This window comes from Bos taurus, chromosome 17 (assembly GCF_002263795.3).
Source record: "Bos taurus isolate L1 Dominette 01449 registration number 42190680 breed Hereford chromosome 17, ARS-UCD2.0, whole genome shotgun sequence".
In the NCBI taxonomy this organism is placed as follows: Eukaryota; Metazoa; Chordata; class Mammalia; order Artiodactyla; family Bovidae; genus Bos; species Bos taurus.
The window spans coordinates 65,174,518-65,192,748 of record NC_037344.1 but is presented as its reverse complement, the minus strand read 5'-3'; the positions used below and the strand labels follow the sequence as shown (position 1 = coordinate 65,192,748).

Sequence of the window (18,231 nt, the reverse complement as noted above, 5' to 3'; positions counted from 1 at the left end):
GGGTTCCCTAGCTGCAAAATGGGGGTAATGAGACCTACAGCTGAGCTTCTTGGTTCTCACAGGATGCCCACGAAAGACACTTTACAAGTGCTCAGTAGGAACGGCCATGGTGCAGGTGGCCACTGTTGCTATTATTCCCGTTGCTGCAATCGACAATCACAAACAACCAGCTTGGTACCAACGGCCCAACAAGGCCAGAGGCCTTGGGACTGTCTGGCTGGGTTATCTCGTCAACAAAGGCGATTAAGTAACTCAAAACAGCCATGGCAGGGGAGCCACCAGCTACGGTTACTAATGATTTGAAGCAGAAACTCAATCTCCCTCCCCCACTTCCCAGCTGATGCTGGGCAGTCTGAGAGGAGGCAGACTCTTTCCCCCAAGCCCAGAACAGAACTGTAGCCCCGTGGGGGACTCGGGCCACCAACAGGAAACCACCGACATCCTGCTGACTAAGGACAGTCTCTGCAGAAACCTGCTGCGCCCACGCGTGGCCCCAATTCTAAGAAGCTGACTTAGAAAATAACCTGAAAAGCAAGTGAAGGCTTAAGGCTGAGAACAATGATCACTAAGCTGTGTGTGCACTGAACGCCTGGGAGCAACCCAAGTGTCCGGCCCAGGGAGAACGACTGAATAGTCAAGGCTGGTGGCAAGTGCTGGGTATTAATCCGGCATGAGACATCACGTTTACAGAGGGTGCCTCAATGTGCGCAGACGTTCCCGTTATCAGTGGGCACATAAACTGAGATGCGCGTGGTCTACACTCATTCATTCACCGCGATGGATGAATTTAGAGGCAAAATATGACATGGGACCCCGTATCGGATCGTGGAACAGAGAAAAAACATCAGTGGACCATCTGGAGAAATCAGCGGGGCTTCTCAACCTTGGTGTGACTGACGCTGGGGCCGGGTCATCCTTGGTGGTGATGTTTGGGGTCGGGGGGTGGGACTGTCCTGTTGACTGTAGGGTCTTTATAAGCAGCCCTGACCTCCATTCCCAAGATGCCAGCAGCCCCTCACCCCCACCCTAGCTGTGACAATCAAAGAATGTCACCAGACATTGCCAAGTGTGCCCTGGAGGTCACCCCTGGATGAGAACCACTGGAATGAAGTCTGGAGTTTAGTTAATACCAATATCATTGTAAAGTGAAAGTCGATCAGTCATGTCTGACTCTTTGCGACCCCATGGACTATACAGTCCATGGAATTCTCCAGGCCAGAATACTGGAGTGGGTAGGTAGCCTTTCCCTTCTCCAGGAGATCATCCCAACCCAGGGATTGAACCCAGGTCTCCCGCATTGCAGGCGGATTCTTTACCAGCTGAGCCACCAGGGAAGCCAGTAGCACTGAACCTACGTTAATTTTTCTGCTGGACAAATTGTACTGCGGCTGTTACCGTAGGATGCTAACATGAGCAGACGCTGGGTGAAGGATACACGGGGACTCCCCCCACCATCTTTGCAACTCTTCTATAAACCTAAAAGTATTTACAAAAATTATGAAGAGGTGACACAGAGCAGAAAGCTGAGAGCAGTCAGGGGCCCAGGCTGATGGCGTGAGGGTGTGTTCTGCACCGTGTGAGTCTATGGCGGGGAGGGAGAGGCCGCCCCTCCCCACATCAGGACCCTTACAGCAATCGGTGCTCAGCTGACCCCTTGCCGTCTGATGTGCTTCCTGGGAAACAGGAAGGACTCAGGAGGTTGATTTCCCTGGCAACCAGCCCCCATCCTTAGGTGCTGGCCAACAGTCACCTCATTAACAGGTCATGTGTGAATATCTAGACACTTTTACCACTTTTATCAGTCTGGAAATTCCAAGGGTTTTAGGGGCTCTGTGGCAGAAACAGGAACAAAGGCCAAATGTGTACTTCTTAACTGTAAACCAGTGTGTCACAGCCTCCTTAACGCTGGAGCCCAGGGCGTCAAAGATGTGAGGACCCAGCGGGTGGCAGGTCCCCCAAGCACAAATGATTATGGGCTGCTTCTTTTCTTTCTCGCGCATTTCAAAACTTTCCAAGTTTTCTACAGTGTCCATCCGTTATTTTTGTAACAAAACAAACAAAAATCAACTAATGTCCTTTTACATTTACAGTTAGACAATGTGCAAAAGCCAGTGATCAAGGGGGAAGTACTAGGAGGGTCTCCGGTTTCTCCACTGCTGCACGGAACTAGGGCAGGGCGAGGTGGGGTGGCTGGAGGACAATATTTTCTAAAGTTGTATTTTTAGGAGCTCCGGAAAATTCCCTGGGTGAGAAGGCATTTGAAGTATTTGCAAACATTCAGCAGGGGGAAAGAATAATATTTCCCAAGTCTTCCTTTCTTGGGCGTTCTCAACTGGGTTGGCGAATGTTCCGAAAAACCCCGAGACCACATGTGACGGTTCTCTGCCAAGCCCCTCTGTTCATGGAGCCCCGATGAAGGTCACACGACCCACTGCCACCCGCGGCCCGCCCCCTTAGGGCAGCGAGGGATGAGGAAACAGAAGCCCAGAGAGGGGAAGCAGCTTGCCAGCAGACACACAGCAGGTCAGTCTCAGAGTCAAAGCAGGATCTGAGAAGCACTTTATACCCCACAAAGCACTTCCCCACGGGTTCCCCGTTTTCGTCATTCTGCCACAAAAAGTTTTGAGGGTTTTTTTTTTCCTCTTTTATATTTTGATAGAAAAGAGGCTGTGATGCGAGAGTTCCAACATTTTCCTCTTGCTTAATAAGATCACCGAAGGAAAAACAAACTCTATTCTTTTTGCCTCATAAAAGACGAGACAATTTTACATGCACACAACAAGGGCAAGGATGTAATTTCAGAATAAAGAACCATCTCGTAAATCAAAGAAATGTTGCTTTCTGGAAAGGTCGTTAGTTTTTCCTGTTTTTTTTTTTTTTTTCCGTGGACTGGAGGGGCAGCCTCTGTGCCCACCGATCATGGCGGGCAGGACCCTCTCCTCTTCGACGAGCCCCTCTGCCTCCCAAACCGAACTCCTACCCCCTCCCTCCTTGAAACAACCACCATTTCTAAAGAACACAGAGGCGCTGCCGGCCAGGCGGAGCCAGGAAGCAAAGTTGGCAGGAGACAAGACTCGAGTCCGGTCGGCCAGACTCACCCAGAGGTACTGCAGGAGCTTCAGCAAACTGGGGCAGTAGTAATACTCCATCTCTGGCGCCGGGGGCTATGCCGCCTGCATCGCACGCTTCCAGCCTCCCTCTGGAGGGGCGGCTCTTCCCGCTCGGCTTGTCACGCAGGAGTCAAGTTCAAGGCGGCATGAATCATTCAGGGGCCGGCTGGCGGCCAGGGGGCTGGCAGGATGGCCCTGTCCAGGGCACTGGGAGCTGCTGCTTAGGTCTGGACTCAGGGCCCTCCTGCGGGTGCTCTGGATCTGGGGGTTTTTCCACTGAGGGAAGGAGCGAGGATGGAGCCCCAGACCCGAGCATGTGCCTGAGTGTGTCATGTGAGTGTAAGTTCCTCCCCAAAACCACACACCGAGGGGGAGCCCCCCACCCCCCCATCCCGACTCCTTCCACATTATGGACATAAATCAACTCAGGCTCACGCAGCCCCTCCCAGCTTCAGCCAAGTTCCTTCTGAGCAGCCCTGGAAGCCCCCTTTTCCAGAGGGGGAAGAAGAGGGCCCATAGAGGGAAGGGGACTTGGTCGAGGTCACACAGTGAGCTGGAAACCCACCCAGGCCTGGGTTCTGTCTGCTCCTGCGGGTGGGCAGCCTGGGGGTGGGGGGGTGGGGGGAGGGCTCCTCGGCCACCCCCTGCCAGCCGGGAAGTGGGGGCAGGGGAGGAGCATCCCTTTTCAGAAGCTAGAACTGCCAGCTAAGCATACCTGAAGGCCAGCCTGAAGAGACCTCTCTCGGACGTTTTCTTCCCGAGAGTGTGACCATGCCGTCACCCCGCCTCCCCGAGCCTCGGTTACCCCTCCCGTAAAGTGGGAAGGAGCTTCCCTGCGTTTCAGGGTCTCCTGCACAGGAAAGGGCAGGATGACGTTAACACCAGAGCGTCTCGTTCAGTCCCCGCGGGGCTTCCCTGGGGTGATCGTCATCACCTCCACCGGCCACATGGGGAGATGGGAGATCGCAAAGGGCGCTGCCCAGGTGAACCGGGCTTGGGGGGTGGGCCAGAGCCCCAGCTCAGCACCACCTCCATCAGGCCAGCCCCATCACAGCTGGAACTGGACCGGCACGCGGCGAGCACCCCACAGCAGCGGCCAGGTAGGGAGGGGGTGCAGGCCCTTGGCTGAGGCAGCCCCCCACCCGCCAGGCCCCAGGGACCCCCTGTGCTGCCCGCAGCCCCACAACGTGACTCGGGGACGTGCAGCTGACAGGAAACCCACGAGCACGCTGGCGGGGAGCTGAGCTCGCAGGAGAGGACACCACCCACGGCATGAGCCTCAGAGCCCTCGAGAAGCAGGCCCGTGGCTGCTCCGACCCGACCTGGTGACCGGCATCCAGCAGGCAGGGGGTCTGGGCAGGGGCAGGTCCCCAACGATGGCGCAGCTGGAAAACCACCGGGCCGCCGCTCGTTGGCCGACTGAAGGCACAGTTGGGAGAGCGGGCTCCCGCTCGCCGAGGGGCTAACAGGACGGTGCGGCGGGGGACGCTGCTGACTCTGACTGGCGTGCGGAGGAACAGTCCGCCACCCCCGGGGAGCGTGGAGGCTGCGGATGCCAACTCCTCAGCCTCCTGCCGGCCTGACGGGGACCGGCCAGAGACAAACGGGCTGGGAGGGGCAGAGAGGATGACCGAGATGGGGAGGAGGGGTCCCTGAGGGCACGGGGAAGAGACACACAGACAGGAAGAGATGAACCTGCAGAAAAGTCAGAGGCAGCAAGGACACAGAGAGATGGGAGAGGGGCATCCGGGACCAGAGAGAGCAGAGCAGTGGGCGTGAGCGGGGAAGCGGGTGGGCGTGGAGCCAGACAGACAGGAGACACGGCAGGGCCGCTCAGGACAAACAAGTGAAAAAGCCAGACGTGGGGTCCACGGTGGAGAAACCGAGCTGAGCCCCTCGTGAAAAAGTCAGACGTGGGGGGTCCACGGTGGAGAAACCGAGCTGAGCCCCGACGAGGCGGTGGGGTGGGCAGGCACCAGTGGCGCAGACCTCTCCCTCAGCAAAGGCCCGCCTTCTCAGCCTGCAGGGGCCGCAGCCAGCAGGTCGGGCCCCCGAAGCACTGGGCCTCATGCCGCACCCCCAGCCCAAGCCGGAAGTGACCCCCTACCTCACTCCGGTCCTCTGGGCTGGTCACACCCTGCCCCGAGGGGCCCTTCTCACCCGGCAAGGGGAACCACCCACATGCACGATGGTGACGCGACCCCCAAACACCCCTGGACGCCTTCTCTGGCTCCCCATCCCTCCCGCCCCAGGCCTCTTCCCACCTGTGCATTTGACCCCACACCTGCCCCACCGACATTGGGTGAGCCAGGTGGCCTCAGGTCCTTTGCTCATGCTGTTCCTCAGTTGGAAAAAATCTCCCTCCCTGTAGTGGATGGGACGGTGGCCCCTCAGAACCCGTGTGCCCAGAACCTGTAAATGCCACTTTTTGGAAAAGATCTTTGCAGATGTAGTTCAATTAAGCATCTTGAAATGAGATTATTCTGGATCACCCTAAGTGTGCTAAGGGCTCAGTTGTGTCCATCGTGTCCGATTCTTTGTGACCCTGTGGACTGTAGCCCACCGGGCTCCTCTGTTCATGGGATTCTCCAGGCAGGAATACTGGGGTGAGCTGCTGTGCCCTCCTCCAGGGGATCTTTCCAACCCAGGGATCTAACCCCTGTCTCCTGCATCCCCTGCATGGGGCGGGCTCTTTACCGCCAGTGCCACCTGGGACGCTAAATTCAGTGAGTGTCCACAAGCCACAACCTCAGGGAGGGATGTCCAGAGAGGACAGAGGCAGAGGCTGGAGGCTGTGGCCACAAGCCGAAGAACACCTGGACCCCCAAAGCTGGAAGAGGGAGCCAAAGATCTGCCCCTAGAATCCCTGGAGGGAGGGGGCCTGCTGACACCTGGATTTCAGACTCTGGCCTCAGGGACAGAAAGGGAATAAGGGTCTACTGTTTCTAAGCCACTGAGCGTGCGGTGATTCCTTCCAGCAGCACCAGGAAACAAACGCACGCCCCTCTGCTCCACTGGTTCACTCCTATCAACGCTGGGGCCTCTGGCCTAAGATCTAAGCATTCTGTGTCCCCGCCCCCCTTATCTGCAGCCTCCAGCCCAGGTTCAGGGCGGCCCCCAGACATAGGGCCCCACGGCACCCCTTCTGGAAGAACATTCTGCATCTCTGTGACTCCTTCCTCAATCCCTCCTCAAAGGTCAGTTCCCCGAGGGCCACCACCCTGGCCGGCCTGGTTCCCCTGGCCCCAACCCCACGCCCGGTCACAGCAGGTCCTCGCAATCCCCTTTTTGGTTCTGTTTTGGTTTTGGCTGAGACACATGGCTTGTGGGATCTTAGTTCCCCTACAAGAGACAGAACCCAGGCCCTCGGGGGTGAAAGCAGTGAGTCCTAACCACTCTGCTGCCAGAAGATGCCTGGCAATCCTTGTTAGAGTCACTCATTTTCCAAAATGACTGAATGTACAAGCAACCATGCCAACCTACTCAGAGGGCTCAGCCATGAGCAGAAACCTCCGTTAAAAAGATAAGGAGGCTGTTAAAGTCAACATGAACGTTCACAAAGGAAAACAGGGATGTAAAGCTGTAGTCCCTGGGTGTGACTCTCTGAGAGTCGGGGGGTTTTTTTGGGGGGAAGGGGGGAGAAGGCAGGTGCAATATTTTATTTTATTTGAATGAATGGAGTGCACACGAGAAGGTGCAACCCAGGAGGGCTTCTTAGAGAAGGCTGCCTGGAGCTGAGACTTGAAATATGACGAATGCTCCTATTCTCAAGGGACCCTGTGTTCAGACAGAAAACGCAGCATCTCTGGAAATACATCTACTTAAGTCAGAAATGCCATTTCTATATTCACAGGGCTGTCATTGTGGGCTGCCCATCTGCTAGACACATGCATTCACTCTCTTGCACACACACACACACACACACACATACACACCTCTTTTAGAAATAAAATAAAAATGTTTTTCCGAAAAAAAAAAAAAAATAATAGTTTCTTCAAAAGAGAAGCAGCATCAGCAAAAACCAACTGGGGTGGCCAGAGCAGTGAGGGCTGCACAAGAATGTCCCAACTTGAGCCCAGCAGCTCAAAGGCCGGCAAAATCGAAACGTACGACACCTGGCGGGGAACCAAGCTGAGTGACACGTGCTCCGAAACGATGACAGGCGTTAAAGTAAAAATCTAAGTGGACGCGGAAAACTTGATTTTGGGGGATACAGAATGAAGCCCCTGGCACTAAAAACTGCTGCTGCTGCTGCTAAGTCGCTTCAGTCGTGTCCGACTCTGTGCGACCCCATAGACGGCAGCCCACCAGGCTCCCCCGTCCCTGGGATTCTCCAGGCAAGAACACTGGAGTGGGGTGCCATGTCCTTCTCCAATGCATGAAAGTGAAAAGTGAAAGTGAAGTCGCTCAGTCATGTCCGACTCTTAGCGACCCCATGGACTGCAACCTACCAGGCTCCTCCATCCATGGGATTTTCCAGGCAAGAGTACTGGAGTGGGGTGCCATCGCCTTCTCCAAAGCATGAAAGTGAAAAGTGAAAGTGAAGTCGCTCAGTCATGTCCGACTCCTAGCGACCCCATGGACTGTAGCCCACCAGGCTCCTCCGTCCATGGGATTTGCCAGGCAAGAGTACTGGAGTGGGGTGCCATCGCCTTTGAAGCGAAATGCTGAACACAGATCGCCCCCACCCTGCCCTCTGGTGGTCACTCGTGAGCACTGCACCAGGAAGCTCGTGTCTTCAATCTGGAAGGACTGGGGCGATGGGGGAAGGGAAGAGAAATTGCAGCAAGAGCTCCCCCTGGTGGACACTCAGGGCATTTCTGATGCGCTGGGAAGGTGGAGGTTTCCAAAGAGTCCAACATCCCTGGACAGAGCCTGCAGGTGGCACCTGCCCACTGGGTGAGCCGAGGCCAAGTCACTCACTTTCCCAAGGGCTCAGCAAGATAATATGTGAGTCGAGACTGCCAATACCCTGTGCATTAACTGAAGGCGGCTGGGTGTGGTTAAGTTAAAAACATTTTTTTTTTCCCCTCTATTGTATAAAATGGGATTCCCTGGTGGCTCAGATGGTAAAGAATCTGCCTGCAATGCGGGAGACCCGGGTTCAATCCCTGGGTTCTGAAGATCCCCTGGAGGAGGGCATGGCAACCCACTCCAGTACTCTTGCCCGGAGAATCCCCATGCACAGAGGAGCCTGGCAGGCTACAGGCCATGGGGTTGCAAAGAGTCAGACATGGCTAAGCACAGCACAGTGTATAAAAATGGCGAGATGTCACAGTGAGATCAAATCCCCATCATCACTTTTGCCTGAAACACTGGATCATCCAGCCACTCTAGGCAGGACACTCGAGGAGGCTCCCCTCCACACCCCGCCATCCTCTCTTGGTTTGTCATTAAATTCTCATCCCTACCTGACCTGACTCCCGGGGGGCAGCCCCTGATACAGGATCTCAAGGGACACCACCGAATGCAACTGTCTGAGGCTGGCACTTAGGGGTCACCCGGTCAGGGGGCTTCTGAGGTGGAAGGAATGGGGTCCTCAGGGCGCTGCCCGACCCCTGACTAAACTCTCCCCTTTCTTACGAGCCTTCTGCTCGGCCCAGTGACACGGCCACCCTGTGAGTACAGGGGTCTCCTCCGAGGAGGGCACCGGGGACCACAAACCTCTTCTGCAGCACAGTCAAGCCCCGCGGCCGCTGCTCAGGCTCAGCCCTCTCTGCCCGAGGGGCCCTTCCCACCTCTCTCCACCTCCTGACTTCTATGCACCTGTCAAGACCCAGCTTCACCTGGGACCCTGAACCCTCTGCCTCCCCCACAACCAAGTCGAGGGAGACTGAACCCTGTGCCTCACCAGGTTAGTTAGCTGTGCACGAGCCTACCTGTCCCCCCTGCCGGCTGCTGCCTCACCCACTCACTGAATCACTCAACTCACTCACTCACTCAGTCATTCAACAAACGTTGGCAGAGGGCCAACTCTGTCCTGACAACACGGTGTTGAACAAATGAGTCATAAGCCCAATAATCTTGCAATTCCTGTTTGCTCCAGGGAGACGAGGGATCAGAAAACAAATAAATAGTAAGTGCAGACAGAGGCTAGAATAGTGAGGAATGAACCCGGTACCAGGGGACTGTGCAAATGAGAGGCGTGCCAAAGAGTGGAATCGCACCAGATGTCCATTGATCGACTCGCAGATGACCCATGTGTGGTGTGCTGACATGAGAGCACGCTCAATCAGTTCAGTTCAGTCGCTCAGTCGTGTCCGACTCTTTGTGACCCCATGAATCCCAGCACGCCAGGCCTCCCTGTCCATCACCAACTCCCAGAGTTTACTTAAACTCATGTCCATCGAGTTGGTGATGCCATCCAACCATCTCATCCTCTGTGGGCCCCTTCTCCTCCTGCCCCCAATCCCTCCCAGCATCAGAGTCTTTTCCAATGAATCAACTCTTCACATGAGGTGGCCAAAGTATTGAAGTTTCAGCTTCAGCATCAGTCCTTCCAATGAACACCCAAGACTGATCTCTTTTAGGATGGACTGGTTGGATCTCCCTGCAGTCCAAGGGACTCTCAAGAGTCTTCTCCAACACCACAATTCAAAAGCATATTCGGTGCTCAGCTTTCTTCACAGTCCAACTCTCACATCCATACATGACCACTGGAAAAACCATAGCCTTGACTAGACGAACCTTTGTTGGCAAAGTAATGTCTCTGCTTTTTAATATGCTGTCTAGGTTGGTCATAACTTTCCTTCCAAGGAGTAAGCCTCTTTTAATTTCATGGCTGCAGTCAACATCTGCAGTGATTTTGGAGCCCAGAAAAATAAAGTCTGACACTGTTTCCACTGTTTCCCCGTCTATTTCCCATGAAGTGATGGGACTAGATGCCATGATCTTCGTTTTCTGAATGTTGAGCTTTAAGCCAATTTTTTCACTCTCCACTTTCACTTTCATCAAGAGGCTCTTTAGTTCCTCTTCACTTTCTGCCATAAGGGTGGTGTGTCTTCTGCATATCTGAGGTTATTGATATTTCTCCTGGCAATCTTGATTCCAGCTTGTGCTTCTTCCAGCCCAGCATTTCTCATGATGTACTCTGCATAGAAGTTAAATAAGCAGGGTGACAATATACAGCCTTGACCTACTCCCTTTCCTATTTGAAACCAGTCTGTTGCTCCATGTCCAGTTCTAACTGTTGCTTTCTGACCTGCATATAGGTTTCTCAAGAGGCAGGTCAGTAGGTCTGGTATTCCCATCTCTTTCAGAATTTTCCACAGTTTATTGTGATCCACACAGTCAAAGGCTTTGGCATAGTCAATAAAGTAGAAATAGATGCTTTTCTGGAACTCTCTTGCTTTTTTGATGATTCAGCGGATGTTGGCAATTTGATCTCTGGTTCCTCTGCCTTTTCTAAAACCAGCTTGAACATCTGGAAGTTCACGGTTCACATATTGCTGAAGCCTGGCTTGGAGAATTTTGAGCATTACTTTACTAGCCTGTGAGATGAGTGCAATTGTGCGGTAGTTTGAGCATTCTTTGGCATTGCCTTTCTTTGGGATTGGAGTGAAAACTGACCTTTTCCAGCCCTGTGGCCACTGCTGAGTTTTCCAAATTTGCTGGCATATTGAGTGCAGCACTTTCACAGCATCATCTTTTAGGATCTGAAATAGCTCAACTGGGATTCCATCACCTCCACTAGCTTTGTTCACAGTGATGCTTCCTAAGGCCCACTTGACTTCACATTCCAGGATGTCTGGCTCTACGTGAGTGATCACACCATCGTGATTATCTGGGTCGTGAAAATCTTTTTTGTACAGTTCTTCTGTGTATTCTTGCCACCTGTTCTTAATATCTTCTGCTTCTGTTAGGTTGATACCATTTCTGTCCTTTATCGAGCCCATCTTTGCATGAAATGTTCCCTTGGTATCTCTAATTTTCTGGAAGAGATCTCTAGTCTTTCCCATTCTGTTGTTTTCCTCTATTTCTTTGCATTGATCGCTGAGGAAGGCTTTCTTATCTCTCCTTGCTATCCTTTGGAACTCTGCATTCAAATGGGTATATCTTTCCTTTTCTCCCTTGCTTTTCGCTTCTCTTCTTTCCACAGCTATTTGTAAGGCCTCCTCAGACAGCCATTTTGCTTTTTTGCATTTCTTTTTCTTGGGGATGGTCTTGATACCTGTCTCCTGTACAATGTCACAAACCTCTGTCCATAGTTCATCAGGCACTCTGTCTATCAGATCTAGTCCCTTAAATCTATTTCTCACTTCCACTCTATAATCATAAGGTATTTGATTTCGGTCATACCTGAATGGTCTAGTGGGTTTTCCTACTTTCTTCAATTTAAGTCTGAATTTGGCAATAAGGAGTTCACGATCTGAGCCACAGTCAGCTCCAAGTCTTGTTTTTGCTGACTGTATACAGCTTCTCCATCTTTGGCTGCAAAGAACACAATCAAGCTGATTTTGGTGTTGCCCATCTGGTGATGTCCATATGTAGAGTCTTCTCCTGTGTTGTTGGAAGAGGGTGTTTGCTATGACCAGTGCATTCTCTTGGCAAAACTCTATTAGCCTTTGCCCTGCTTCATTCCATATTCCAAGGCCAAATTTGCCTGTTACTCCAGGTGTTTCTTGACTTCCTAACTTTTGCATTCCAGTCCCCTATAATGAAAAGGACATCTTTTTTCGGTGTTAGTTCTAAAAGGTCTTGTAGGTCTTCATAGAACCGTTCAGCTTCTTTACCGGTTGGGCCATAGGCTTGGATTACCATGATATCGAATGCTTTGCCTTGGAAATGAACAGAGATCATTCTGTCATTTTTGAGATTGCATCCAAGTACTGCATTTCAGACTCTTCTGTTGACCATGATGGCTACTCCATTTCTTCTAAGGGATTCCTGCCCGCAGTAGTAGATATAATGGTCATCTGAGTTAAATTCACCCATTCCAGTCCATTTTAGTTCGCTGATTCCTAGAATGTCGACGTTCACTCTTGCCATCTCCTGTTTGACCACTTCCAATTTGCCTTGATTCATGGACCTAACATTCCAGGTTCCTATACAATATTGCTCTTTACAGCTTCTATCACCAGTCACATCCACAGCTGGGTATTGTTTTTGCTTTGGCTCCATCCCTTCATTCTTTCTGGAGTTATTTCTCCACTCATCTCCAGTAGCATACTGGGCACTTACCCAGCCGTAAAAGGGAATGCAGCACTGACGCAGGTGACGGCCTGGGTGGACCTTGGAATCACTAGGCTGAGTGAGGTAACACCAAGTCCCAGGGACAGACGGGGTGTGACTGCATTTATCTGAGATGGCTGGAATAGGCAACCCCTTTTTTTTTTCTTTTTTACATATAGTTGGGTCTTGCTTTTTAAAAATCCACTCTGACAAACTCTGCTATTTAGTTTGCAATTTTTTTTCTTTTACATTTTTGGCCACATTGTGTGGCATGCAGGATCCTAGCTACCCATCCAGGGACTGAACCCACGGCCCCTGCACTGGGAGCTTGGAGTCTCATCCACTGGACCACCGTGTAAGTCCCCAGGCGATTTTTAGAGACAGGAAACAGAAAAGTGTTTGCCTAGGGAGAAGGCAATGGCACCCCACTCCAGTACTCTTGCCTGGAAAATCCCATGGACAGAGGAGCCTGGTGGGCTGAAATCCATGGGGTCGATAAGAGTCGGACACGACTGAGCGACTTCACTTTCACTTTTCACTTTCATGCATTGGAGAAGGAAATGGCAACCCACTCCAGTGTTCTTGCCTGGAGAATCCCAGGGACGGCGGAGCCTGGTCTATGGGGTCGCACAGAGTCGGACACTACTGAAGTGACTTAGCATAACAGGGCTGGGGCGGCGGGTGGCGACGGGGGGTGTCAGGTAATAGGCAGGGCTTTCTTCTGGGGTGAGGAGCGCAGTAGAGGTGACCGTGGTGACAGCTGCACCTACTAAAGCCCACCGAGTTGTACCTTCAAAGGAGCGAGTTTCATGTCACGAATTACACCTCAGTAAAGTGCGCATGTGAGAGCTGGACTGTGAGGAAGGCTGAGCGCCCAAGAATTGATGCTTTTGAACTGTGGTGTTGGAGAAGACTCTTGAGAGTCCCTTGGACTGCAAGGACATCCAACCAGTCCATTCTGAAGGAGATCAGCCCTGGGTGTTCTTTGGAAGGAATGATGCTAAAGCTGAAACGCCAGTACTTTGGCCACCTCATGTGAAGAGCTGACTCACTGGAAAAGACTCTGATGCTGGGAGGGATTGGGGGCCGGAGGAGAAGGGGACGACAGAGGATGAGATGGCTGGATGGCATCACCGACTCGATGGACGTGAGTTTGAGTGAACTCCAGGAGTTGGTGATGGACAGGGAGGCCTGGTGTGCTGCAGTTCATGGGGTCGAAAAGAGTCGGACACGACTGAGCGACTGAACTGAAATGAACTAAAAGCTGTTATTAGTCGGACACGACTGAGTGAATGAACTGAACTGAACTGAAAGCTATTATTTTAAAGTAAGCCAAGTTCAACAAAAACATTAACTACGTATTAGTTCAAGTAGGTAACGAATATGAGAAATTTCCAGGTTCTGAGAGAATGACTAGTGCTTTGGGAAACATCAAATTCATCCCTGAGATCCTTCCAGCTGCTCCCCCTCCCGGGTGCGTGATGTGGGCAAGTGGCTTCCCCTCTCTCTCTTCATCTCTCTCTCTGTGGGCCTCAGCTTTGCCATCTGGCAAATGGGAACGAGAACAGTTCCAGCCTCCAAGGGTCCCCGTGAGAACAAATTTGAGCACGATGCCCGGCACATCCTATGAGGTTTGACAAGTGGGATCAAAGAGGGGCTGGGGGACTGATCGCTAGGTGGCGCTGGTCTTCCCGGAGGGGTGATGAAAATCTACCATGGACTGCTGTGCGGATGCACACATTTGTGAGTATACCAGAAGCGCACGAAAACCCGCACGCTGAGGGCCTGCTAAGTGCCAAGCGCCGCATTGGGTGCTCCCTGCCTCTCAAAGCCTGCACTCTGCTGGGGGAGGAAGACACGAGGGGACAGGTGGACGCTGCATGTGACAACAGGTGTCTGGCTGTCCCATCAGGGAGGCCCCGCTGAGAGGTGACACAGAGCTGACAGAGGCCCCGAGAGGAGGGAAGCCAAGAGGGAATCTTGAGAACAAAGAGGCCGAGCCAAGGCCCCGGGGTAGAAAGACACCCACGTGCGTCGGGAACATTCCGGCGGCCAGCGTGGCTCGCGGGGGTGAGCGGAAGTCGTGTGGGCGGGCGGGGGTCACAGCACACTCAGTGCCCCTGGACTGGAGCCCGAGTGCGAGGGGGCTTCATCTTGTAGGAAGGGGTGTGAAGCGGGCTTCTCCCCAGCGCGCAGGAGGTGTTCATCAGACACTTCTAGAATGAAGCCCTTAGTCTGCCTGGGACCCGGACCACTAACTCCGACTCTGCAATTCACCACCTCCAATGCTCACCACAGCCTGTGGCGGGCACCGAGTGGGCTTCGCCCCACTTTGCAGCTGGGGGAAGTAAAGCTCAGCGAGGTGACCACAGCCGGGGGCGGCAGCTTAACGAGGTGAGACTAGAGTCCAGGCCGAGCGGGGCCCGCTGTGGGTTCCCGAGGGCGCGTGCGTGTGTGCATATGTGTGTGCACACACACACAGATGCCCTTGGGGGGGCACCCTGGAACTGGAAACCGTGTGGACCCAGCAACTCTGCCCGGGCGAAGGGGCCCCCGGTGCGTCTCTGGACCCAGCAACCCTGTCGGGGCGTGGAGGCCCCTGGTGCGTCTCAGTCGGCTCTACGGGTGAAGCGAGTAATTGTGACTCTTGGCAGTTGAAAGTGCATGTTCGTTAATCATTTACGGTCTCGCCAAAAATAAATGAGTCAAGATTATTCCAGTATGAGCATCATTCTCACGCAAGGGCACGTCAACAACATACCTTCTCAAGGAGGTGAAACAAAGAAGTCAGATCACCCTCAGCCCTCCCAGCCCTCTGATTTCTCACCCTGTGTAAGGCGGCAGTGACAAGGAACGGGGTCCACACGTGGAAAAGGCTCAGCGGTTAAAAAAGAGAGAAGTACTGACACGTGCTGCACCACTGACAAAACCCTGAAGACATTATGTTAAATACAATAAGCCAGACACAGAAGGATACGTATTAATCCTAAATGGCTCCATTTATAAGAAGTACTCAGAAAGGGCAAATTCATAGAGACTGCTAAGTCGCTTCAGTCGTGTCCGACTCTGTGTGACCCCATAGACAGCAGCCCACCAGGCTCCCCCATCCCTGGGATTCTCCAGGCAAGAACACTGGAGTGGGTTGCCATTTCCTTCTCCAATGCATGAAAGTGAGAAGTGAAAGTGAAGTCGCTCAGTCGTGTCCGACTCTTCGAGACCCCATGGACTGCAGCCTACCAGGCTCCTCCGTCCATGGGATTTTCCAGGCAAGAGTTCTGGAGTAGGGTGCCATTGCCTTCTCCGAATTCATAGAGACAGAAAGTATTAAAGAACAGAGGTTGCCAGGGGCTGGGGGCTAGGGGCAAAGGGAGTTAGTGTTTAGTGGTGCACAGTTTCTGTCTGGGATGATGAGAAAATCTCTAAAGGTCGATGGTAGTGACGGTTACACACTGTGGATGCATTTAATGATACCGTATAGTATGCTTAAAAGTGGTTAAAATGGCAAATTTTCTGTTAAATATATTTAACCACTATATATATATATATATATATATATTTTTTTTTTTTTTTTTTTTTAATGGTCTTACCCAAATGATTCAAACACCTCCTAACTGGTCTCCCAGCTTCCAGTTTACCCTCTCCAACCGCCCCCCTGTAATGGCCACTAGAGGGCGCCCCAAGCTGCATCTCTGACCTTCTACATCCCTGGTCATAACTTTCCTTGGCTCCTCCAAGGTGGAAAACACCAGTGCCCCTTATTTTAACCCTGAGGGTGCTTCTCAGCTGGGTCTTGTCCACATGTTCATGCCCATCACTCCCTAGGTAACGCCTGGAAGCTCCTGGAAAACCCCACGCTATCCCCACACCAGAGTATTAGCTTCAGGCGGGCAGGAACCACATCTTGGTTCACGGCTGCACCTGAAAGACGGAAAAGCATGTGGCACACAGTAGGTACTCAACCCATTTCTACCACTCAAGACATTCAGTGAGCGACGAAATCAACAAACGACCAGTTTGCTTCATCCTGGGTTTATAGTCTACGAATGGGAGCAATTTGAGGACAAGTTAACTTGTCCTGTAGAGCTCTGCATGTATTAAAAACTGGGTGGAGGATGGGTGGGTGGGTGCGTGGGTGAGAACATACATGGGTGGGAGGGTAGGTGGGTGGGTGGATGAGTGGGTGGATGAGTGGGCGGGTGGGTGGGTGGAGAGAGAGCTGGGTAATTGGATAAACACAAAATCTCCCCAATACAAAAATCTCAGGCACAACTGGTCATTTGCATTTTAAGACCTAGGAAACAAAGGCTTTCTGGTCTGGCTGGTTTTAATCCCGAAAAGAAACTTTAATCGGCTGAGATATAAATTACTCAGTTCTTCTCCAGCCCCTTCTCAGCAGTGAAAGACAAGATGCAATTAACAAATGAAATTAGCCACCTGCCAAGAGGACTCCTGGGCTTCCTGAGAGTCCAGCTTGCCAGCCAGTTCTTCACCACTCAGCTCCACCTCATGCCCTGAGGACTAGTCCATCGTCCGGACTCACCCAGGCAGAGGGGTCACTCTGCTGGGCCAGCTCCCACCCGACCAGTCCCTTCACCTCAGCCTCCCTTCCCTTCCCTCACGCACAGCAGGCCCACGACCGGATGAACTCATCATCAGATGAGCCAACAAATGCGGACCGACGGGTTTGGGGACTGGAGAGAACATTCTTGAGGTTCCCAGGGGCCCGCCTGCCTGCCCATCACAGGGAACCCCCAGAGCTGGTGAATCTGTGCCTTCACAGTCATGGGAGGGGCATCCGGGGTGAACTGAGACTCAGGGTCATGGTCCGAGACTGAGTCAGTGTTTTACGATCCGCAAGTGCAGGCCAAAGGCTCACTTTACAAGGAAACGTGGGCGCGCCCACCCACCACCAGCCCCAGAGAAGGGAAGGAGGAGATGGCACGGGACTCAGACCTGCCACCTAGACCCGAGGTCCTAAGGGTGCTCCTGGGGGAAGCAGGGGACCGGGGAGAACCCTGGCCGCAGAGTCAGAGCTCCAGCCCCAGCCCAGCCAGGCTGCGGGACCCTGGGTTGGACACCTTCCCCTCCCTTGCCGCGTTTCCTCAGCAGCCAACAGCTCCTAAGATTGGAGACAACTTCCTGCTCTATCAGTAGACATTCAAGAGAACATAGGGGAATAAAAACAGCTGGCAGCAAATCATAACTAACAACACAGCAACAGCAGGTACATCTATCAGGCAGTTCCTTCTCCACCAGGCGCTGTGCTAAGCACTTTATAAGCACCAGCTCGTTTCAGCCCTGTCCTCCTACCACGATGTCACAGAGTACTGAGACGGTCAGCAGCTGATTAGGAGTCTGGACTCCAGACTCAGACCTTGGCAGAGGCACTTACTAGCTCTGAACCTCAGTTTTCCCACCTGCAAAATGGGGATAAACTAGTGTCTAAGCCCCACAGTAAGCACCATGGTGGGTATTGTCATTTCTGTGATTCACCACTTTACAGAGGAGGAAAAGAGAGCCTTGGAATGGTAAATTCTCTGAAGCGGCTGGTAGGGACCAGTCTGACCTCATGCTCAGGGTCTGACGAGTCAGGGGTGGGCGGGGCTCTGTAGATCAGCAGGGCATCAGCCCTGGTGTGACCAGGCACCCTTTGGATGGTGGCCAACCCTGTACAGGACAAATGTCACATTCTCAGCTCAGGGGCTTGGTCGGGTGTCTTGTTTCCTCATGAGCGAATGTCCCGAGCACCGCAGGCTCAAGAGGTGAGAGGGGCTGGCAGGCTGGCCTGGGCCACAAGCACAGTGCCAAAGCAGAAAGGGTCTGAGGCCAAGGCTGGAGGCGAAATAGGCCCAGTGTCCATTCCAGCTGCCCCCGCTTTCTGACTGTGGCCGGAGGCAAGTGGTTTAACCTCTCTGAGCCTCAGTTTCCTCCTCTGCAAAATGGGATTCAT

General features: G+C 52.9%; 1 protein-coding gene across 10 annotated transcripts in view; it reads right to left on the bottom strand.

Moving 5' to 3' along the window:
* The window catches only part of KIAA1671, a 184,762-nt gene that overhangs the window by 95,929 nt on the left and 70,602 nt on the right, over positions 1 to 18,231 (bottom strand). Inside the window, exon 1 of one of the 10 annotated variants that reach the window (XM_059876420.1) lies at positions 3,099 to 3,388. The exons of the other annotated variants lie outside the window; for them this stretch is intronic. Coding sequence (XP_059732403.1) covers positions 3,099 to 3,149 — 51 coding nt within the window. The 5' untranslated portion in view covers positions 3,150 to 3,388. Of the gene's footprint in view, positions 1 to 3,098; positions 3,389 to 18,231 lie in introns of those variants that run through there. 10 annotated transcript variants of the gene reach the window in all.